A 21,173-nucleotide genomic window follows, 5' to 3' on the forward strand; every position below is an offset into this window, starting at 1 on the left:
TTTAGACAATTTATGATGCAGGGAGTTTAAGACAAGTGAAAATAAACAGCCTTTTAGGAAATGGAGGGTGTATTTGAGATCTCACAACTCCCATTGTGTTGAAACATCATTGGGAAATATCTGTTCTGCAAGTGGGAGTTACATCAACTCAAAATATGCTGTTACTGTCATGGTTTAAAGCACTTTTAATTGCTGGATGCCTTTTCACTGCATCAGATGTAGTGTTTTGGTACCCTTGATGACAGGTGGCTGTCTACAGTCCGACAATACAAAAGAGCTAATGGGTAGTCTTACTAAAAAGATGGCCATCATGCTTTGGTATTCACGTTTTGGTACATGCTTTCAGAATATACCAATGAGGAGTTTCAAGGGTTGCCTGAGGAATTTTAAGATGAATGGAAAAGTTATGAACACACCTCAGCAAAAAAAGGATGTTCTTCCATGTCTGGATGCTCCCATGGAGAGGGGGATTCATTTCTTTAAGGAAGGAGGATATATTGCTGTTGGTAAGCTCTGTAGAGATTATGTTATATGGAATTATGCCTTAAAAGTGTATGTATGAATGTAGAAGGATTTTTTTTATGTATTTTTATGATGATTTCCAGTTATTCCTTTACCCACTCTTCAACTCTCCGCAGACAATTTGCGAATGGGCTTGGATTTTAGGATTGCATTTGCCATTCGTCCAAGGAGTTCAACAGGTATACTCCTCCATTTTGGAAGCAAGCCAGACAACTACTTGACTGTTTACATGAAGGAAGGAAAGGTAAGAATGGACTGCGATTCCATTACAGCTGTATTACCCTCATTCAGCAGGGAGGAGTTCTGACCTTGAACTCTGGACTTACATATTACAGCGTTTGTCTCCAGATTTAACACTGAACAACTTCCTTAGAGTGGTTTAAAACCGTTGCATGGAAAATTGAGCATTTAGCCTGTCTCTGTGACCACACTACCAGATTGCATTGTGTGCACGCTAGCTTGCACGTGTTTTCTTTACAAGTCAGCAGTAGGACACAGTCTTGGTTTTCTCAGGCTTTTTGTGATACTGTATGATCTAGTGGGATCATACCCTATGCAAAAACTATCCATGTCTCCCAGATCTGCTTGCAAGCCACTTCTCTAGTTGACAGGTGTGTCATAATGTTGATTTTTGTTTCATTTTGTCATTTTTTTTTTGTAATGAAATAGCTTCAGAATGTGAATCTTGGACCACAAAACCATTGTGCTTGCTTCTGTAGAGACATCAACTAAAAAGATGTCTCTGCTCAACAGAACATGGAAGCAGGAGCATCAACAGCTAGGAAGCCCTTATGGATGAGATCAGACACTTTTTTCAACCATAACTTAAATTCATGCTGGCTATCAGTGTGGACAGGATGCAATAGGAAGTAATAAAAGGTCAGTGGAATACCATCAGAAGAACTTGGCAGGAAACTGATTCAACCTATCAGCTACTTGGCCATTACCAAAAGAGAGGACAATGTTGAAGACAAATAGCCTGCTTACAAGGAATGAGGAGCTAAATGTGAGAAAACACAAGCAATTTCTTATTTGAAATATCATAATAAATAATCAGGCTGCGTGCTTCCTGAATGAATTACAAGTAGACCAAATTATGTGAAGGGCCAGAGAAATATATTGCAGCAATTCTCTCTGGAGATATGAAGCATGTAGGTGACGGCTTTGGGAAGGGAAAAGTAGGTGTAGAAAGAAAGACCTTGACTCAGAGATTATTTCAAAAGGATTTGAACCATTTTGTAAGATGTATTTATGCTTTTAAAACTTGTAAAATATTAATTCCTGGGATTCTACTAGGGAAATTTTTGGAATAGGTATACAATGACTGACTTTTAAACTAGGTGAAACCCAGCCCTCCAAGGGTTCAGTAAATTACTTAAATTACTGTATTTTTCTGGTCCTTTCTTTGCTGTGGTAACTTAACAGATAACTGTTTTACAGCTCATTGCTGCTGGAAATGGTGGTGGTGGTGAATTCCAGACATCAGTCACACCTCAGCAACCTCTGAATAATGGACAGTGGCATACAGTTATGGGTATGTTGTATCACACCAGTTCTTCTGAAACTTGGAAAGAAGGGTGGGCACAGAGCATTGCAGCCCCAGATTTTAGTTAATCATTTCTCCTCTGCTTATTCTTAGAGCACTCTTAGAACAATGTAAGTGTTTTGTGTTAATTCAAGGCTTTACATAAGGGGGCTTTTTTTGGCTGTATTTAGCCCCGGATTACCTAGATGTGTCAATCTGACTTTGAATTGAAATAAAATCTATTTTTCCTACTAGTTAAATTTCAAGACTTTTCATGCTGGATTAAAATAGTGTCATATCTGGTTGGTTCTTCAATGGAGTTGATAAAGAGATCTCATTTACTTGCTTCTTTGTAGTCTCGCAGAAGGAGAACATGGTGCAGCTAGAAGTAGGCACAGAAAGTAACTACACCATTGGACGTTCTCCCTTTTCTCCTGAATATGTGCATCAGCCTCTCTACTTCGGCAGAATTCCAGGTAAATTATTTCAGCTTTGTGTTTTTAATGTATCTACCGGCTTTTCTTCCTTTCTGAAACAAAAGTTCTGTTCATGCATTCAGCCCTATATCGTTCTTCCTCTTTTGAGAGCTTTACATTAGTTCATCTTTAAAATTCTTCTCATTTTGTTGACTTTATCCTTCTGCCTTGTTGTAGCAAACTTGGACTCACTATGGCTTCCAGTCAAAGGCACGTTTTTTGGCTGTCTTTGGAATATTAGCATCAATGGCAAACCTGTCTCCACCAAGAGAATTTCAGAAGTTCATGGGGCTGTGAGTTTGCGAGGGTGCCCGGCCACATAACTTCGCTTGTACGCTCATTAGGTTGGGCCTGCTGAAGTACTGTGTGAATTCATGTCTTGTGAGTTCCCCTTTTGCTGCTTGCTGTGTCACAGAATAGTTGGTAAGAAAATGAACCCTTTGGACGTGGACTGCGCCGAAGCAAATTTAAAGCATCGGCTTTGATAGACTCCCTATTAAATGTCATTGATTTCCAGGGTAATCCATTGTGTTTTTAGAAACATATGCAGAAAGTATAATTGTATATACCCTAATGGGTCAAATTCTGCTCTCACCCACAACACCATACAGTTGTGTGGAATTCCAGTGTCTTAATTTCAGAAATTTGCCTTAATGACCTAAATTGCAGGTCATCTTGAAAGCAAATTTGATCCACTGATGTAAAGAAATTTATAAAAATATAAGTCTCTTTGGATTGATGAACAGAATTTTTATACAGAAATGTACATTAATGTTAAAAATAATAATATAAATGGAGTTTGAAGCACTTTAAGGAGTGAAACTTCGGGAGATTGTTAAGATACTAGAAATTCTGGGGCCAAATAAAAGCAGTATGTTCTTAAAGCCACACATTTTCTTGTCTGGTTATTTTAACCCAGTATTTCTTTGTCCTTCTTACAGACACTTAAATCCAGCTTGCTTTATGCAAGTAATTCTGTAGCTTTAAGGAGCTGATTTGCCTGGATAAGCAGGAGTCCATTATCTTTGCTTATTAGAATTGTGTCATCTAAAAAACTCAGAAAAAGAAATTTTTCTTGTAAGCTTTTTAGCCAGAAAGTTTCCTCCATCGGCGTTTTTTTTCTGATGAAATAAAGGCAAGTTAGATTACAAACAGTACTTGCACATGCTGCAATTCTGTAGTGTGAATGAAACCAGGATGAAACCAAGCCAAACTGTGTTCTTTGACATTCATATCTTTGTACCTGATCATGATCTATGGTGGAGTGGAGGGACCCAGTTTCCATTTTTCTAAGTACAGAGCTGGCCCAGATAAACATGACAGGGCTTCTCCTTTCTCTGTCCTTGTACTTGTGGCTGCAGATCTTTGGGGTGGGACAGCTGTCAGAAAGCTGTTCACACCAAGTCTTGCAGTGCCTTCTCTTCTACAGCAACTCCATCGTGCAGGGGGTTCTCAGCTGTAGAGCTTCTCTGGGGGGAATGGGAAGGGGTGAAAGGGAGTGGGTTTGAGGTCTCTAAGAGAGTAGAGGAGTAGCACGTGAGGGGGGACCCCTTCTGTCTGGAGATGCTCTGCAGAAATGCTTCTCCTCTGTGGCAGCCTGCCATGTGGAAAAGGAATGCCTACCTGCCTCGAGGAGTTGGGTTTGGAAATGATCTTTTCAGAGAGCAACAACTGAATCTTTACTATACCTAATGCCTTTGAAGTAACCCCCTGCCTTTGGAGTACATTGTCAAATATTCAGGTGACAAAAACAGGAAATTTTTTTTTGATTTGCTGGCCTTAGCTGGCACTGATAATTCTGATGGGGAGAAAGGAAGAATGGTTCAACTTAATTAAGAAATCCTCTAGTAAATTTCAGCATCTCCTGCACATCAGACTGCTCTCTGAAGCAGGTATTCCCCAGCCACAAAACAAACAAACAAACAAAACCACCTTTTCCCTTCCCCCCACAGAATAAGTGAATACAGCAAAGACCGTTGCATCACAGCCTAGAACCAGGCCTGGATTTCAATTCCCTTACATTTGATTTTATTTTGTTAGAAATATTTTTAATGCTGATAGAAAAGAAATTAAAAATGTAAGAAGACTTCGGTAAATCTATAGTGTAGTAATCGGTCACTATCAGTTCAGTACAATCCTAATACATAACAAAAAAGTTGGAAAGCCCCCTGGTTTTCAGGATGGTTTGTTTTCTCTCCTCCGTGATTGCTTCAGTTGTATTGCTTCCATAGAGTCGGGCTGTCACAAATTGTTGGCACAATCAATAAAGACCAGAGTTCCGAGCTTTGTACCTAAACGTGGCCAACTCTGTATCAGGCTGTTAAACTTTTAATAAAAAATGTTTGAGTCAGAAGAGCCAGTGGATGATTTTTACACAAGGAGAGAAGTTGTCCCATTTAGATCAGTCTCACGAAGAATTCTTCTGAAGAAATCCACATGCACGCTGAGCTGTATTTCATGCATTTCCTGATCTGCGCTCAGAATATTCTGAGTTCACTTACATGTCAAATATCTTTTGGAAAACGAGAGACTGAATTACCAAGTACTTCAAGTAATTAATGGTGAATGAAGTTTCAGCTGTGAAGACCTCTTTTGTTCAAGGTTCACCAGGAAAGATCTCTCTGAGAATAAACAGTTTTCCCAGTGCGTTGTATAGCAGACCAGAAGTGACCAAATCTTGTACTAAAATGCAACATTAAGTGAATAAAAAGCAAAGTGAGTCTTGGGTAGACCTTTTGTCATGTTATTTTTATTCTTATAAATAGTATTTCTACAGCTTTCATCATTTGAATGTTGGTATTTGCTACTTACTTCCATGCATTATTTACCCCTTTTGGCTCCACTGTTTCAGATGGACCCCCAAATCTACCAATACCTGTATTACAATAAAAGTGAATGAATCCCACAAGAGTCATTCCCTCTCATTTTTTATTCTCTAGTAATCTTTACTATTTGCAATTCGAGCCTCTAAGTAATGCTAATATTTTAAATAGCAAAATCTCTCAACCTTAGCCATCCTTTGCTGCCCCTGTACTCGGCACTGGTGAGGCCTCACCTCGAGTACTGTGTTCGGTTTTGGGCACCTCAATACAGAAAGGACACTGAGGTGCTGGAGCAGGTCCAAAGAAGGGCAACAAGGCTTGTGAAGGGCTTGGAGAATATGCCCTACGAGGAGAGACTAAAGGAACTAGGGCTGTTTAGTCTGGGGAAGATGAGGCTGAGGGGAGACCTCATTGCTCTCTTCAAATACCTGAAAGGTGATTGCTGTGAGAGTGGGGTTGGTGCCTTCTCACTGGTGACAGGTGACAGGACAAGGGGAAATGGCCTCAAGTTGCTCCAGGGGAGGTTTAGGTTGGATATCAGGAAAAACTTCTTTCCAGAAAGGGTTGTTAAGCACTGGAACAGGCTCCCCAGGGAGGTGGTTGAGTCACAATCCCTGAATGTGTTTAAAAACCGTTTGGATGTGGTGCTCGGGGATATGATTTAGCGGTGGGTTGTTAGAGTAGTATGGTTAGGTTGCGGTTGGACTTGGTGATCTTGAAGGTCCTTTCCAACCTGAGCAATTCTATGATTCTATCCTTTCTAAGTCTGTATTATTACTCATTGCCTGTATTTGAGGGTGCAGTGGTATTACAGCCTGAATTTTGATTCTGTTGTTCACCTTAAAATTAAAAATAGTAACAAAAAATTTGATATTCCAATATCTGTTTGTATGACTTTGCTATATTGTTTGCTCCTCTTCCGATTCAAGCTTTTGAGGAAGGTTTTGAAAAGTTTTGTGGGGAAATACCAAATACACTGCTCAATGCACTGTGAATACATAGCTAAATAATTGGGCACATTAGCACTGTATTTAGGTTGACATAATGACTATCTGAATGGCACATCAATTACATAAGGAGAGCAGATTTCCTCTGTAGACTAAACCACATCATTTTTTCTGTTGCCTCCCTTATCTGTGTAAGTATCAAGAGCAAAGGGTTCTTCTCCAGTTAATTTGGATTAGATTCAATGGGAGCACGTTACCTGAGGTGGATGACACCAAGTCCAGTGAGTTCCCATCTATTAAAACTACAAAATGCAGCCAAACGATAATGGGAGCTGAAAGAGAGTCAAGTGAGCTAACAGTGGGAATTGCAGGCAAATAAAATGAAGTAGGTCACAGGGCGCTCTCAAAAGAAACTTACAGTTACTGTAGGAAAAAAAGTATGTATGTAGAAGGGAAACATAATTCACTTCTCTCCTTATTAATGATACTATTACTTCTGGCTCTAACAAACAAAAGTATCCCAGTGAAACGTCTTCAGAGGCTGCTTGAATAGCCGTGCTTCTGCTGTGGAGCTTTCTTGTAGAAGCAGAGCCTCCACGCTTTTACTTCAGTAGGAAGCAATGTGAGTTGCTCTCCCTGCTTTGTAACTGCTTGTTAGGAAGGGCTCCTGCTTGGAGCTTTGCCTCTTCTGGACTCCCTGGGGAATTACTTGTTGCTTGTTTTTGTTTTTGTTTTTTTTCCCACCCCCTCTATTTCCTTTTTGCCTCTCATAAAACAGCAGTGTAGCCTGGAAAATGTGGTCTCACTGAGAATTCTATAAATGCATTATGACTTTGTAATGAGCTCTTGCCATGCTTTTTGCCTCTTACCATTTTCTTTGTGGTTTCCTCATTTAAACAACTTCAGCATCTTTCTCCAATGATGTAGGGAAATTTAGGGCACTGTGGTCCAGTCTTCTGTAAATTTGTCTATGTGTTCCAAAAATACACCAGATGGATGTCCCTGGCAAAAAGAAATGCTTTATGTTAAAGGGGATAGTGCCATAATACAATGGTATAGCTGCACTTGGGGCATTAAGATTGCAAGGTGTAAGGATAAACCTCATTTGCACAGTGAGAAGCTACTCGCTGCCAGGGTTGCACTGAAGCATCCTCTGAGTATAAAGAACTGAAAGCAGAATAACCAATGAATTTTGATTTCTCTGTCACTTTTTGGGACCCTCTGTAGCAATGAAATCAAGTTCTGACCTGTTTTCGTACCATACTGTCTCTCCTGGTTTGCAGCTGGGAGCATTCAAAATATTTATTTTTTAACACTCTCCTACCACTACTTTGCACCTCAGCCTATTACTGTATTTTCCTACAGGTGGTTGTGAATGTGAAGTATATGTGAAGTGTTCTGTGAGATGTAGCTTCTTTGTTAGGATGTCACCTTCTCGTTGAGAAAAATTGAGCATTATTACATGGGATGAAAAGATAGTTGGCATCCATGAGCTTTTGTCTCTGTTCAGTTAAATATAACTTGGGATGGCAACAGATTTCTCTATTGTGCATGAGCCTATGCCTAAGATTCCTGTCACAGAAGGACTGTGTGCTGCTAAGAATGAATAATTGCATGCATAAGAATCTCATTCTTCATAAATTAGCTGGAAAGACAGCTTAACTATTAAAACTTAAGCCTGCAAAGAACTTTTCAGATCTAATTGTTGAGGTTTGAAGTTATAACAAAAAGCAGTTTTAAAATATACTGAAATAAATGGCTGTGTCCAGCTCTTGCAGACACAGTTGCAATTAACACTGTGTTAATAACATAATGAGCTGTCCGGACATGGTTGTGGGCAGGTGGCTTTGGGTGACTTGGTTTGAGCAGGGTCATTGGACCAGATGACCTCAAGAAGTTTGTTCCAAACTCAGCCCTCCTGTGCTTCTGAGCCAAGTTCTACCAGGATAAGATACTTCTTTGTATAGAGGATTTACACTGTGAGGTAACAGCACCTACCACAAATCTTATTCCTTGCCTCTTCTGATTACTTTCCAATGGGAATTGCTTTCTGGATGCTCTAAACCTGGAGAGTTAGCAACGTTTACCATCACCAATTCCCGTGGCTAAGACAAAGCTTCCCACTAATAAAACTTACCTCAGAGTAAGGTGACAAGTAAGTAAGAAAGTTCTAGCTTTCTGTTTGCAATATTCAGTCAAATCAAAGGTAAAGGCATAACCCTGGGGACAGAGAAGCTGAATTAGAGAAGAAGCTAAAGGCACTCTGGGCAGTTCTCCAAGAAAATGCATAGGCATGATCCAAAGTTCAGTGCCTTAATGGGAAGATGTAACCGCTGCACAGGACTTTGGCTCATACCCTTTATTAAAACATGCATAAAGCTCTACATACAGTTTATAAAACTGTACTCAAACTTATTGCCAAGTTTTATAGAGAATTTTTATTGCAGATCAAATTGGTTATGCAATAACTGGCAGGACAGAGGCTCTAGAAAACCTGACATAACCCTTTTCTCCATAAATATACATAAACATAAACTTTTCACAAATACAGGTAGTGCTCACGGCAGCGGTAGGAATGGAAGCAGGGAAGCCAAAGAATTGAACCATGAATGACAGGTGTTAGGGTGAGGACAGTGCTGCTGGGGAGTCCCAGAACGATAGCCATGAGCTCATCCCTCTGAGCCGACCTGTCCTCAGACTATTCCCAGCTCCTCTACACCAGAAGCAGCTGCATTAGTCCCACTGTGCATTTCCAGGCTCAAAGAAATTAAAACCTTTCTGGGAATTGTGTTACCTCTGTGAGCAAAAGAAAGAAGATGTGATCACTGAATCTCTCTATATTGCATTTATTGTGAAAGATAAAATGAATCAAGACGACATATATGCTCAGAACAAATTTAATTGAAAACAGACTCCACAAAAGCACTAATGATCATAGTTGTTATTTAATTAAATGGGAATGAATAAGTTAAACCTTTCAAAGAGAGGCTGAATGCCTTGAAGCAGAACAAAGGCCAGGTGCAGGATCGGTATAAATCAGCATTGCTTTATTGTTCCCTGATAAGGGCCGACAGAAGAAGGCAGTAGTCCTGTTTGTCTGGCCTCTTGTTTCTGAGCATTGGGAACACAATGTGTAGATCTTACAAAAAGCATTTTCCTATGAAGAGTTAAAAGAATGTTCAATTCCCTTTCTATGATAAAATACTGACTTCTTATCAGTAGGAAAAAAAAAAGCAGTAAGAATGTATGCGAGTCTAGACAGTGGTATAAGGAAAAGGATTTTACAGACGAAGAAGGAAGGGTGAAGAAGGAAAAGTGAGCCTTAAGACTGCTAGGAGAGGAGGTACACCTACCAAGGGAAATGCCTTGAGGAGAGAAGCAAACCAGCAACAAGTGCTGCTTGGCTGGACAATTGCAGGCTGTGTGGAAGCAGCCAGGAGCTCAGCCCCTGCTCCCTTCCAGGTCCCTGCTGGGATATTGCTGGGTGCTCAACCCCATTCAGCCCACCTCAGCCCCTGCTGCTGGCCTGGCCTGGGAGCTGCTGGCAGTGGCTGTTCTCAGGCTTCGCCTCTCTCTATGGACGTACAAATCTGCACATGGAAGTCAGAAAAATGGTAGGACAGGACTAGCACATGTCAGAAAGGAAAACAGCACGAAGCTGTCTCTCCTAGCCCCTTTTAGTTTGCTCTATGAACCTTTTCCTTTTGTTTGTTACACTTTGTATTACAGCAGGGAACATCTGGACTCCAGTGACTGCAAATGAAATTGTCATGCATGTAGCAGATAATTAAACACGTGTCTACCCACAGATGCAAACAGCAGTTAGTCATAAGATAGCTTCTCACACCCCTTCGTGCCTTTTCTGCTGTCTCTCTCAGAGCACCCCTTCAGCATACCTCTCTGCAAGGCACTGAGTGTTGTCCTCTTTTCCATCTCTGTAGACAGCTACAGGGCTGAGTTTAGACACTGCAATACAGCTTTGACTAGCAGGAACTTCCTCTGATATACCAATTTCTAGTAGAAACTGCTTTCTGTGTAAGATGTGATACAGGCAACCAAAACCCTGACACCTGCATCTGCCTTCCAGCTGAGCTGGTTTTGTTCCCAGTGGTACCTTTCAGCTGCTCACTTCTCACCACCAGTATCTTCCGTGCTCAAGAATCTCAGCAGATGCCCTTGGCAAAAGCTGGGTTCTCTCCTCCTCTCAGCTATGAAGAAGTTTACACTGGCCCTAGGGCTTCCACCCCAGACTTACGAAAGACATTTTAAAATGATCCCATCAAGTAAGTGCTATGTCTATCTTACCAGTCTTAGAGAATCCTCTGGCAACGGAGTCATGGGCAGCACTTTGTCGCCTAGGACAAGTGTCCTCATTTCTCATGTAATAGAGTCACATTCTCTAGACAGGCAGAACAGAAATTTCTCAGGGCTACAATCAAGAGATAGCATATAGTGTCATTTACAGAGCACAACTAAATTCTAGTTTGGTGAAAACCAAAAACTGCGTTGTCTATTCTTGAATTTTAGCCTCTGGCATCATATCTTTTAATTTATCTGTATACTAAAATAGAATATACTAATAGGGTAGGCTCAGACAAAAGCAGGCACGAGTTGGAGGAAAAAGGACTGGAGCGTGATCAAGGGGACCACTGTGCCTTGAGCAGTGGTTAGACTCAATGGAATTGCATCGTAATCTGGACTACAGTGATTATTCCATGTGGCGTCAAGCAGTAGTTTGAGAGTACAACTGCAGCTTTAGAAACTTATTAAGACCTGGTTGAAAACATTTTTCTTTTCATACAGATTAAATGAAGTCTCCTGTGTTTCAGTGGGAATGCTAATGCAGGGCATTTGTGAATGTCCTGTAACAGCAATGCACAAAACCAGCCTGGCTGGCACCAACAAGCATTGTTACATGGATCTGCAATTCAGGCATAGCTATGCCTATGAGAGCACATTCCACCTTCAAATCCAGACAAAAATGTTAAGGCTTTTACTATTAGCATAGGTTAACCCATTGTTTTTTATCTGAGATCCACAGAAAGTTCCAAGATATGTGGGCCTTCTTGATTTTAAACAAATGGAATGGCTAGACATGGACTTGTGTGGATATAGCACTGCTCGGTAGCACTGGTACTGGTGATACAACATCTACTTCAATTCAGTAACACCCACAATATTTGCAGAGTAGGATGGTTACTCATCTCACAACGCTAGTTACATAAAAATTGGGTATCTACTCTAAGTTGTCCTTCTGTCATCTGTGGAGGGGGGTTAGTTACTCCACCTCCACACGGCAGCGACAAACCCAGCTCCAAGCTCCCAAAGATCCATCTGGAGCAGCAAGAAGCTCACTGAACAAATTCCCTGAAGATGGATGCAGCATTTGACTACAGTCCAAAGAAATAATTGCACTGCCTTACTACCTAGCTATAGAAGAGCCATTGCACAGTGTTGTCAGCAGGCCACAATGAAGAAAGGAACAAGCCAGAAAGAGTTATCTCCTGCTTCCAGATATAGGGAAGATATGTCATTATAAATGCTTTTGTCACTGATCCTTTTCAGTATTGAGTTACCCAGCTAAAATGCAGCTAGCTCCTGGCATCTCGGTATTATGACGCTGAAGCTCATCATGATGATAATGCAGTGCTTGGATCCATGGCAGTAGATCTGCCAGCATCTCTCTACTTTCATATTTTTCAATGTCTTGGTGCTATGAGCCAGACACAGAGGTGGGTTCATGTGTATCTTCTCAAATTCCACCTTACACCAAGGAAAGTAATATATAAGAACTGTTTTATGTGCTTTATATAATTTGAAGCTTGAGAACCTAAGGAGAAAATGCAGGCTGAACCCCAAGTGAAAGGCATGTAAAATAGAAGAGATGTGAGATAGAATGCATAATTACATGTGCTTACAACCCTCTAAGAATAGGTAAGTGAAAGAGTTAATAAAATGAAAAGAATGGAAGGAGAAAGAGAGGAGTGTTTGCTGGAAGCATTAGAGAAAAATGCTAATGGAATGAAAAAAGGGAGAGAGTACTAAAAAAAATACAAAAGATTATTTTTTCTTGTGCTATGTCTGGAAGAGGAATTCAGAAAAATTGGCCTGCAGTAAAAGCATAGCTTTTCTCACTGTATTACCCTGGTTATTGCTGTGCATAACTCATAATAGCTAAAATTACGCAACTCAGGTTAAGGTGCTTACATGGTTGGTAGCTCTCAGCTTCACAGAACACTGTTGTTAGAAGAATAAATAGTGAGTCAGTTCAGAAGAAGTCATTCAATGCATGGCTTTAAAAGGCACTGTGCTGGTTAAGGGCAGGAATGTTTTCAAAATCCAAATACACTTTAAAAATAATAATTAAAGGAGGGTATTACAATTGTCATTCCGCTGGTTCTGCTGTTCTTGTCATAAGAACTTTGCTGCGTGTTAAGATTTGTAAGTCCCTGTTGTGATTACCATTAGACACACACAGAATCTTGACGTTGCCATTTCCCTTTATCTGCAATGCAGCGTTTCTCTTGCTGAGCACATGCTCTATCTGCCACTTTTGATATCTGGATTCAGATAGGCATTGTTCAGAAGAATGTTTAACTCACAGAAGTGTTTGTTGACTCTCATACTTTCCTTGACTGACAAATGCCCAAATAAGAACGTGTCACAAACCAGTTGGGACGGTGTGTATTCCAAAACAACAGCCTATGTTTCCAGAAGTGGAAGAATGGGAAAACCTAATGGTAAACAAGGAGAACAGAACCTTATTCAACGCTATGCTTCTGCTTATTTTATTACGTACCAAGAGGTAACGTTTGATTCTGCTTAATCTCCTTTCAGAACTGTCAACTCACAATCTAGCCAGTCAAACATCAGCTTCCAGTTTCTTAAATTCTATTTCAAATTAAATGTCCAATACCAAAAATAAAATCATCAGATGACAAATACATATTTTACTGTCTGCTTTATGGTTTTACACATCAAAATGTGAAGAATTTAAGCAAATACTTATGACTATAGAACAACTACTAGAATAAAGATGATGTAAGAGGACAGATCTAAGCTGTTTTCTCTAGAGAATGCCATAGCCTGAGTGTATATAAATGCACATACTGTCCAAATACATACTTAATAGAAGATGATCTCTTCACTACAAGCTTCTACAGATAGGCAAGATCACTTTTCTTGCATCCTCCAATTAAATGGTACAACTGGTTATGTTCTTGAGAGCAGCGAAAGTGTTCAGACCAAAGACCAAGTTTTGCAGATGAAAAGTTAGGATCCAGAAATAAAAACTTTGATATCTGGGGTAGCATCTGTCTCTCAATATGCTTCGTTGGCTTTTTTTTTCTGGCTTATGATATATGCTGCAGATCGTACTGCCTCTTTTAAAAGCCAGTTGCCATGTCTGTGTGTGCAAGCCTCAGAGAAGAGTTTTGTAAAGAACAGAGCACTATGTTCCAGGAGACAGGATTAAACTCTGAAAACATAAGGAACTGAAATAATCAAGGACAAAGATATCAGTAGCTAACAGAGTGCATATGCAGGGGAAGAAGCTCACCATCTTTGTAGGCATATACACCGCTGGAAGGGCTGCAGAAATGAACGTAATCTGCGTGGTCTATTCCAGTTACAGAAAGTCAAGATCATAGAATCATAGAATGGCCTGGGTTGAAAAGGATCTCAAAGATCATCGAGTCTCAAGCCCCCTGCTGAGTGCAGGGTCGCCAACCACTAGACCAGGCTGCCCAGAGCCACGTCCAGCCTGGCCTTGAATGCCTCCAGGGATGGGGCATCCACAGCCTCCCTGGGCAACCTGTTCCAGTGCATCACCACCCTCTGTGTGAAAAATTTCCTCCTAATATCTAACCCAAATCTCCCCTGTCTCAGCTTAAAACCATTCCCCCTTGTCCTATCGCTATCTATCCTCACAAACAATCGATCCCCCTCCTGTTTATACGCTCCCTTAAGATGCTTTTGTTAGAGGTGCTTGTAGACTGCTGAATCTTATGGCACCAGTACTGACGCACAGACAGGTACAAAATTATTGTACATTACAATAGATATGAGAACTGATTCACAGAGAACTTTCCTCATGTGCAAGTGACACAGGATAACTTTCAGGTGGCCATGGTTTGTGTGATCTCGAAGTGGGAATACCATCTACAAACCTACAGCAAAAAGAAACTGAAAACGTGACTGAAGAAGGACATCTGCACAGGAATCCACTCTTTGCAACTTTCCCCAATGCCAGGATATTTGGAGTTCTACCTCAGCTGCTTCATGCCCTCCTCTTCCTCACAAGCAGAGCTCTTGGTGCCTTTCACACCCAAATGGCAGCTGGTCTCTCTTTCATGCTTTCTCTTTACCTCAAGAACTGGTTGTGGCTACCTTTCAACAAAAAGACCCAGATGATGACCCATATAAATCTGTGTTTTGTGTCACAATAAAGCTGTTGTCAGTAGGGTCTACCGATTTTCCCTCACTAGAATTTTAAACCAAATATTCCCCGCTCTCAGGAAGGTGAGTTAAAAGGACAGCAGATTTCAAAACTGAAAAACAATCCTAAAGTCTAACATGGCCAGAATAACACCTCTGTAATCCAACAGAGGCCATTCTAGTTTTGCAGGGAAGGACTGAGGTATAAGCAAGTGGAAAATGTTAAGATGCTAAATATAAAGCTCATATAATGCCAAAAGTTCCAAATGAAAGTGGAAACGTTAGAATGTTGCTGACAAGTAACCTTTACATAATCTCATTTCAAATTGCATTATGCATTGAGCAGCTTGACACCTTTGAAAAAAATATTTACTGCTAAACTAGTAAATGGAAAGTATGCCTTAGCAAGACATTATTTCATTCTAAATACTTAAAAATACGCTCTACAAGGATTTCTGATCTTTAAATTACAGGGACTAAGAGGAGCACCGACACAAAGGGCATTTACCAAGGCTGCTGTGTTTGCTACAGGCTATCTGTGGCCTTGCGGACTACTCATTTTTCATCCTAAATTTGAAAGCACAAAGGCACATCCTCAGCAACTGGGCAAATGACTTGTGAGCACTACACACATAGTTAGAAATATACACATACAAGGAAACATATTGAGATAACTCCTTCTCAAATGCGTCAGAGCTTTGAAATGGTTTCATGCACAAAAGAAAAATGCGGGAAAACTGGAGGGAACCTCCAAAGCAGATCAGCAAAAATGATTAGATGCTTAAAATTTATGTCCTGCTTGAGAAAGATCAGAGTGAATGGGTTGTTATTTGTTCTAAAAGAAGAAATGTTCACAGGGACCCAACCAAATCCCATAGTATCAAACCAAGGGTGTTATATGGAACAAATAATGTTTATATATTCCATATGGGCAAGACAGCCTACCTCACTCCCTCATACACCAAGTCACTGAGCTCACCAGTTTTAATTTGCTCTTATTCCTCTCCTGTAGCAAAGATGCAATCAGTTGTTTTCAGTGCTCACTGGAGGAAGAACAAGAGGGAAATCTAATTTGTGGACTCTCAATAGTGAAAATACTTTAAGGACATTTAGAGAAAGATTTTTCTGTTACGATCTACATGAACTCATTCTGACTCCTGAGAAAGGACTGGAGAAGAATTAGTTGATTTCTGGTAATCCCTTTATTCTTTGTATTTCATGCCCTCTGGCAATACAGCTAGGTTGTGCAGATATTCTTGCAATCAAATATAGCTCTGAACTCTGTAAGAAGTTATTTCTCTAAAAGTAAAACATCCTAAACTGGCTCTTAAAATTCAAGTCAGATGATGATTATTTTGTGCAGATGCTTTTCCAATTAATTTTCATAGAACAGGCCAGCATGTGGCTGCTGCCTCAGCAGACCAGCTGTAAGTATTTAATACTTCTGCATTCCTTTTTTTTCCTCTGGAACTGTGTGCATATGCTTGGTCATTAGCAAAATCTGAAGGATAAAATAAGCAACACACCAAAACGCCCTGTCACTTAGCATATTTTATATAGCAAAAATTACACACCTTCATATGCTTGAGTAAAAATAACTCCGTGACTGCACATGAATTTATCTCATTATATGACTGATTATATATTGGGTGTAGAGCAACAATATGTGTGGATAAAAAGAAACATTATCAAATATAATCAAAATATTAAAAAACAGCAACAAAACAAAAATCAAACAGCAGCACCAGCTAAAGACGCTTAGAAATTTTTCTTACTTGCTCCATCTCACCTTTCACTTTCCTTTTAGACTTTACAGGAACTTTACATCCTCTAACCCAGCCATCTCCATGACTTCTCCGTGCAAAATTGCCACAGTTACAGACTGCATATTCTGAGGAAACAGAAAAGAGCAGCCACAAATGAATGTTCAAGAGGGGAGGACAGGGGGATCGGTCACTTTCCAACTGGTAGCTCTCAATCCAGGAAAGGCTGCCTATGAAAAATAAGCAAGAAAAACTGAAAGCTTATGAGGAGGAGCAGTAGATTCTGGACTAAAATCCACTGCCACAAGCAGAAGTTATTCTTCTAACTGTTATTATTTTAAAGCTCGTTAATCAGAGGAAAGAGTCAAAAGACTCAATTTCAGTACCTCTGGAATACTTTGGATGCAGAGGCTCATGAAGTGTGTTTCATTCTACCAGGATATGTATGCATGGTCTCTATTTATTGACAGAAGAGGGAGTCATTTCAATGCATGTCCTTAGGCAGGGTTTAGCCCTTAAAATGACAATACACATTAATAGGAAAATATGAAGAGCAAGCTCTGAAGATTAGCTTAGCTTTGTAGTATTGTTTAGTTGCTGTTCTGTATGGAAAATGCATGATGATAACAGATGTAGTGCTCACCACTCATTAATATTGAAGCGATAAGACACAATAGGCAGGCACCTTCATTACTGCGAGACCCACTGCTACCATCTGAAGCACAAAGCACTTGTACAAGTGGCTTTAGCTACTTGAAAATTACATTTCCTTAGAAATGTACTTATGAACTTTGATATTTTTTTCCTTTCAAAATACAATATATTCAAAAAGAGAGGATACTCACTTCGGTGTATTCACCAGCTCAAGTCACTGACACAGAAACAAGTCCCTCCAACAGCTGGTGCAGAATAGAGAGCTATATCCTGGATTCTTACACCCCTGCATAACTAGCAATGGGGCTGCACCTGATATTTAACTAGAATGGCAAATCTTCCAAAGGAATTCAAAATTACAGCAGCTGTCTCTGCAGGCTTATATTAGAAATTGAAAAAGTGTGGGAGAAGTCTTATGATTTTTACTAGTATTTTCCACACTTTATATGCATATACAGCCAGGCTTTCTGCAACACGGGAAAAATGCTAATGCAATTCTGAAAGATTTTACTTTGCTTAATGAACAGTGACTCTAACTTAATTGCTGGCGATCAAATACTTTAAATTCAATGCTGAAATTTTATCTCCATCTTAAAAAGTGTAAATTGTACCCAGCTTACTGAGGTGTTCCAAGATAGATGTGGAATTTTGGAACAAAATAGGTAAAAAGAAACTCAGCAAAATCAGATTTAGGGCACTTTGAGAAAGCAGAAAGGGGTTGGATTGCCTCATCCAGACACAGTGGAGAAGCGTCCCACCCTGGGACAAGTGGGACTTAATTTGCAGAACGAAGAAATAAAACTCAAAAGAATATAAACATAGGCCTTTCTTGTTTCTAACTCCTCTCGGATGCTATAGATAAATCTTTATGCTTTCTTTAATAATCGATTCCCTCTTACTGCCATTTTTGCCATTCTCTTTGACTCATGGAATTTATAGCAGTGCTAAATTCCAGTTAAACGTACAGAGGAAAAATATTGATAAAAAAGAGTTATTAACTCGGGGATTCTATAAAGATGATGACTGCAGGAATTTTCCCTGTCAGAAGCACAAAGACAGGCCAGAAGCTAGGAAAGCTTATCTATTGGAAGAGCAATTTAGTATCCAAAGGTACTGACTATATTGAACTATGACAACAGTGCCCTGCAAAGGGGCTGCAAAAACACTACCTTTCCGTCTCCTACAGGATGCAAAAACTGTAGCCACTTTGCCTTTTATCTCTTTAACACGTGCTAAGAGAAACAAATTAAAGGTCTTGGAGATATAGACCAATTAATTTATTTACAGTACAATTCTTGCTCCCCATCAGTAACTTACTGTGTTGTCCTTCCACAAACCAGTTTTCCCAATCTCTTTTTATAAGAGAGATAACAGTAGCATAGGTTATCCAATACTGCACTGCATTGAGCTGTTGGGTAAGTGGAAAGCTGGTCACCGATCGAACCTCCGCTGAAATTACTGGCTGAAATTCTTGTGAGCACCTATCTTGCTGATGATACTATGCTGTCTGGGATTTATATACATGTATGTTGTTTTGTACATATATAACAAGAAAGATGTCTATAGTGTTGATACTGAAAAGTACATACCAGGTTAGGTCAGTTAGCAGAAGTAACACTTGACACTCAGTTCACTTTATTTCCACACTCCCCAGATCATTCTCAGTGCGCTGAATCAGCAGTACCACATCCTGCATGTGAATAAAACTAACTGTAACCCATCACAAGATCTTGTCTGCTGTTACATGGCAGACACGGAAACTTACAGCCCTGCTGGTTTCTGAACGAGTTCTTCTGAAAAAATGCGGTTCTAATGCACTCCATGACAATATGGGCACTTAAGACTGCTGCTGCTAAGCTCTTAGATGCAAACTGCAGGTGTCATACTGCTTCATTAGTGGCGTTAAAATGTGTTACTTTTCTACTAGAGCAGCTGAAATGCACAACTATTCTGCCAAGTTCTTCCACATATTTAGAGCCATGTTTCTGAAGACTTGATTTAAATACTCACATCTTGTGTTTCAAAGTTAATAGCTAGCTACCAAAGAGTTATAAAAGCATTTGTAACAGAAAACAGACTATCATTGCCTTGCCTGAACACAATCTGGGCACTAGAAAGAAGACCTCAAAGAATTCTTGCTCCTTAGGGGCAAAAACCTCTAGAGTGCACACAGGTCTGCTACATTATTACTCAGCCATGAGGGCTAGGAAATAGGGCCTAGCTTTGGAAAAGAAGCAGGTGTTTCACAAAGGACTTGGCTCTTCATTGCTCCTTAGAAATGGCACTCAGAGGTAGGAGTTAGCCTCCTCTATTCCTGATTCTCAGGGAATCCATGAGATTCATTGCTTCCTGGCCAAACTGATTGTATATGACTAAGGGAAATCAAAATACAAACCACTTCACCGTGAATCTCTGCCCACAAAATCCTGCAGGGGAGATAAAAAAAAAAAAGAAAATACTCCTATTTGGTTATCTGCAATGCAGTGTCCTACACACAACTGAAACAGTGAATAAACTGCAAGCTGCAACTTCCTTTTTATGAGGCTGTTTGAATATGGGAGGCCAAGTTTCACAGCCGAGCAATAAGTGCATGGGAGAACATGCGGTTCCCCACTCACCCTGTGCTGACTTCCTGAAAGCCTTGGAGATGCTGTTTTGGGAACGCTGTGCACTGTAACAGAGGGCATGCTCTATTTAAACACCCACCTGAATATCAAGCTTTGTTCAGAGGGGCTGGGAATCAGCCAAAGCACCTGATTCACACCTGGCAGATTTCAGAAGGCTCCCAGCATTAGACATTCCTCCCTTTTCAAAAAAAAAAAAACGTCATTTCAAGAGGGTTTGGGTACAGAGTATTTCCCTAAGTGGAGGTAGCTATTCCCATAGAACATGTAGTACAGAAATACTGCAACTTAATTCACGGGAAAAAGATTCTTTTCTTGACAGGGAAGAGGGGTTGGTTCTAAAAGTAGACTGTGGTCCCATTCTTTTGTATGTTAGTAAAGAGGAAAAAAAAAAGTGATCCTTCCATTTTCACAAGAGTAGCTCAGCTGTAGTACTGCCCTAGCTGGCAGGAGCAAGACGAGATGTAGGCAATAGCCTTTGTCTCTACCTAAATTTTAGCACAACAAAGAAGCTGTTCTTGCTGCAGTGGAGGGTGAAAATATCATGGGTGTATTTTCAGTCCAGGTACTTGGCTCTTTGGAGCTGGAATGGATCAATTTATGCAGGTGTACATTCTCGTATATCCATTGTTTGGAACAATGTGCAAGATTTGGCTGAACACAACTTGCAAAACGCTGTGATTTTTACTGCCAGCTCCATGGACAGGTTCACCTTACAGCTAATAGAGGTGTTGAGGGGCAGGGAGCAAATACCCCAAACCTGTTGGGCTTGGGCTGGGAAAGTCAAAAGCATTGCTCTAGAAACAAGCAACTTTAGTCACTGCTTGAGTGAATGCTGTCACCAACTAAAAGCACTATTCAAAGAAGGAAAAAAAAAAGAAGAAAAGGCTATTTTCCCTGCGAAAGGAAAGGCATGTTAGGAGAGAAGGTCTTCATACTGGAGGCTGGCTGCCCCAGAAACCCTCATATCAATTTGCCGTTTGCCTGCGAGGAGGGCTGTGCAGCAGGGTGTAACGCGGCAGCGACTGGGGAAAAATAAAAAAAGTATATATATATACGCGTGTATGTGTGTCTAGAAAAAGAGCTCCACACAAGAACTCCCCCCAAGCTTACATCAGCGCCTGCTGGGGGTCAGAGGAGGGGCAGCGGCCATATGAGGGCGGCAGAGCTTTCTCTCAGGAGGAATCCCAGCATCATCCTCCTCACCTAATCACCCTCAACTGACGGAGGAAGAGAGGGATGGTGGGGGCACCCAGGCGTCCCCAACAAGCCCACAGAGCCCCCAACAGCGACTCCCAAAGCTCCCCAGCGCCACACAACCCCCACCCACCCATCGCATCCACGGGCGGAGCAGCCCCACACCCGTCACCACCCACCGTCCCTCAGCCCGCCGGCCGCCCCGGC

General features: G+C 40.7%; 1 protein-coding gene and 1 long non-coding RNA gene across 5 annotated transcripts in view; one reads left to right on the forward strand and one right to left on the reverse strand.

The window, feature by feature from the left end:
- The window catches only part of LAMA3 (laminin subunit alpha 3), a 111,856-nt gene extending 108,445 nt beyond the window's left edge, over positions 1-3,411 (forward strand). For 3 of the 4 annotated variants that reach the window (XM_021387339.1, XM_021387340.1, XM_021387342.1), the window contains 5 exons: positions 347-506; positions 606-766; positions 1,963-2,056; positions 2,404-2,523; positions 2,701-3,411. In XM_021387339.1, the coding sequence (XP_021243014.1) occupies positions 347-506; positions 606-766; positions 1,963-2,056; positions 2,404-2,523; positions 2,701-2,846 (681 nt within the window). In that variant the 3' untranslated portion in view covers positions 2,847-3,411. The remainder of the gene's footprint in view (positions 1-346; positions 507-605; positions 767-1,962; positions 2,057-2,403; positions 2,524-2,700) is intronic. The other variant, XM_021387341.1, reaches the window with a different exon arrangement.
- LOC110394968 lies at positions 6,048-21,173 on the reverse strand. The gene is made up of 7 exons (XR_002436067.1): positions 21,146-21,173; positions 19,852-19,950; positions 18,735-18,835; positions 16,518-16,619; positions 8,430-8,512; positions 7,162-7,294; positions 6,048-6,624 (listed from the first exon to the last, which is right to left on the reverse strand). It is a non-coding gene; the product is annotated as an uncharacterized LOC110394968 (long non-coding RNA).

The sequence above is a fragment of the Numida meleagris genome, chromosome 2, assembly GCF_002078875.1.
Source record: "Numida meleagris isolate 19003 breed g44 Domestic line chromosome 2, NumMel1.0, whole genome shotgun sequence".
Classification (NCBI taxonomy): Eukaryota; Metazoa; Chordata; class Aves; order Galliformes; family Numididae; genus Numida; species Numida meleagris.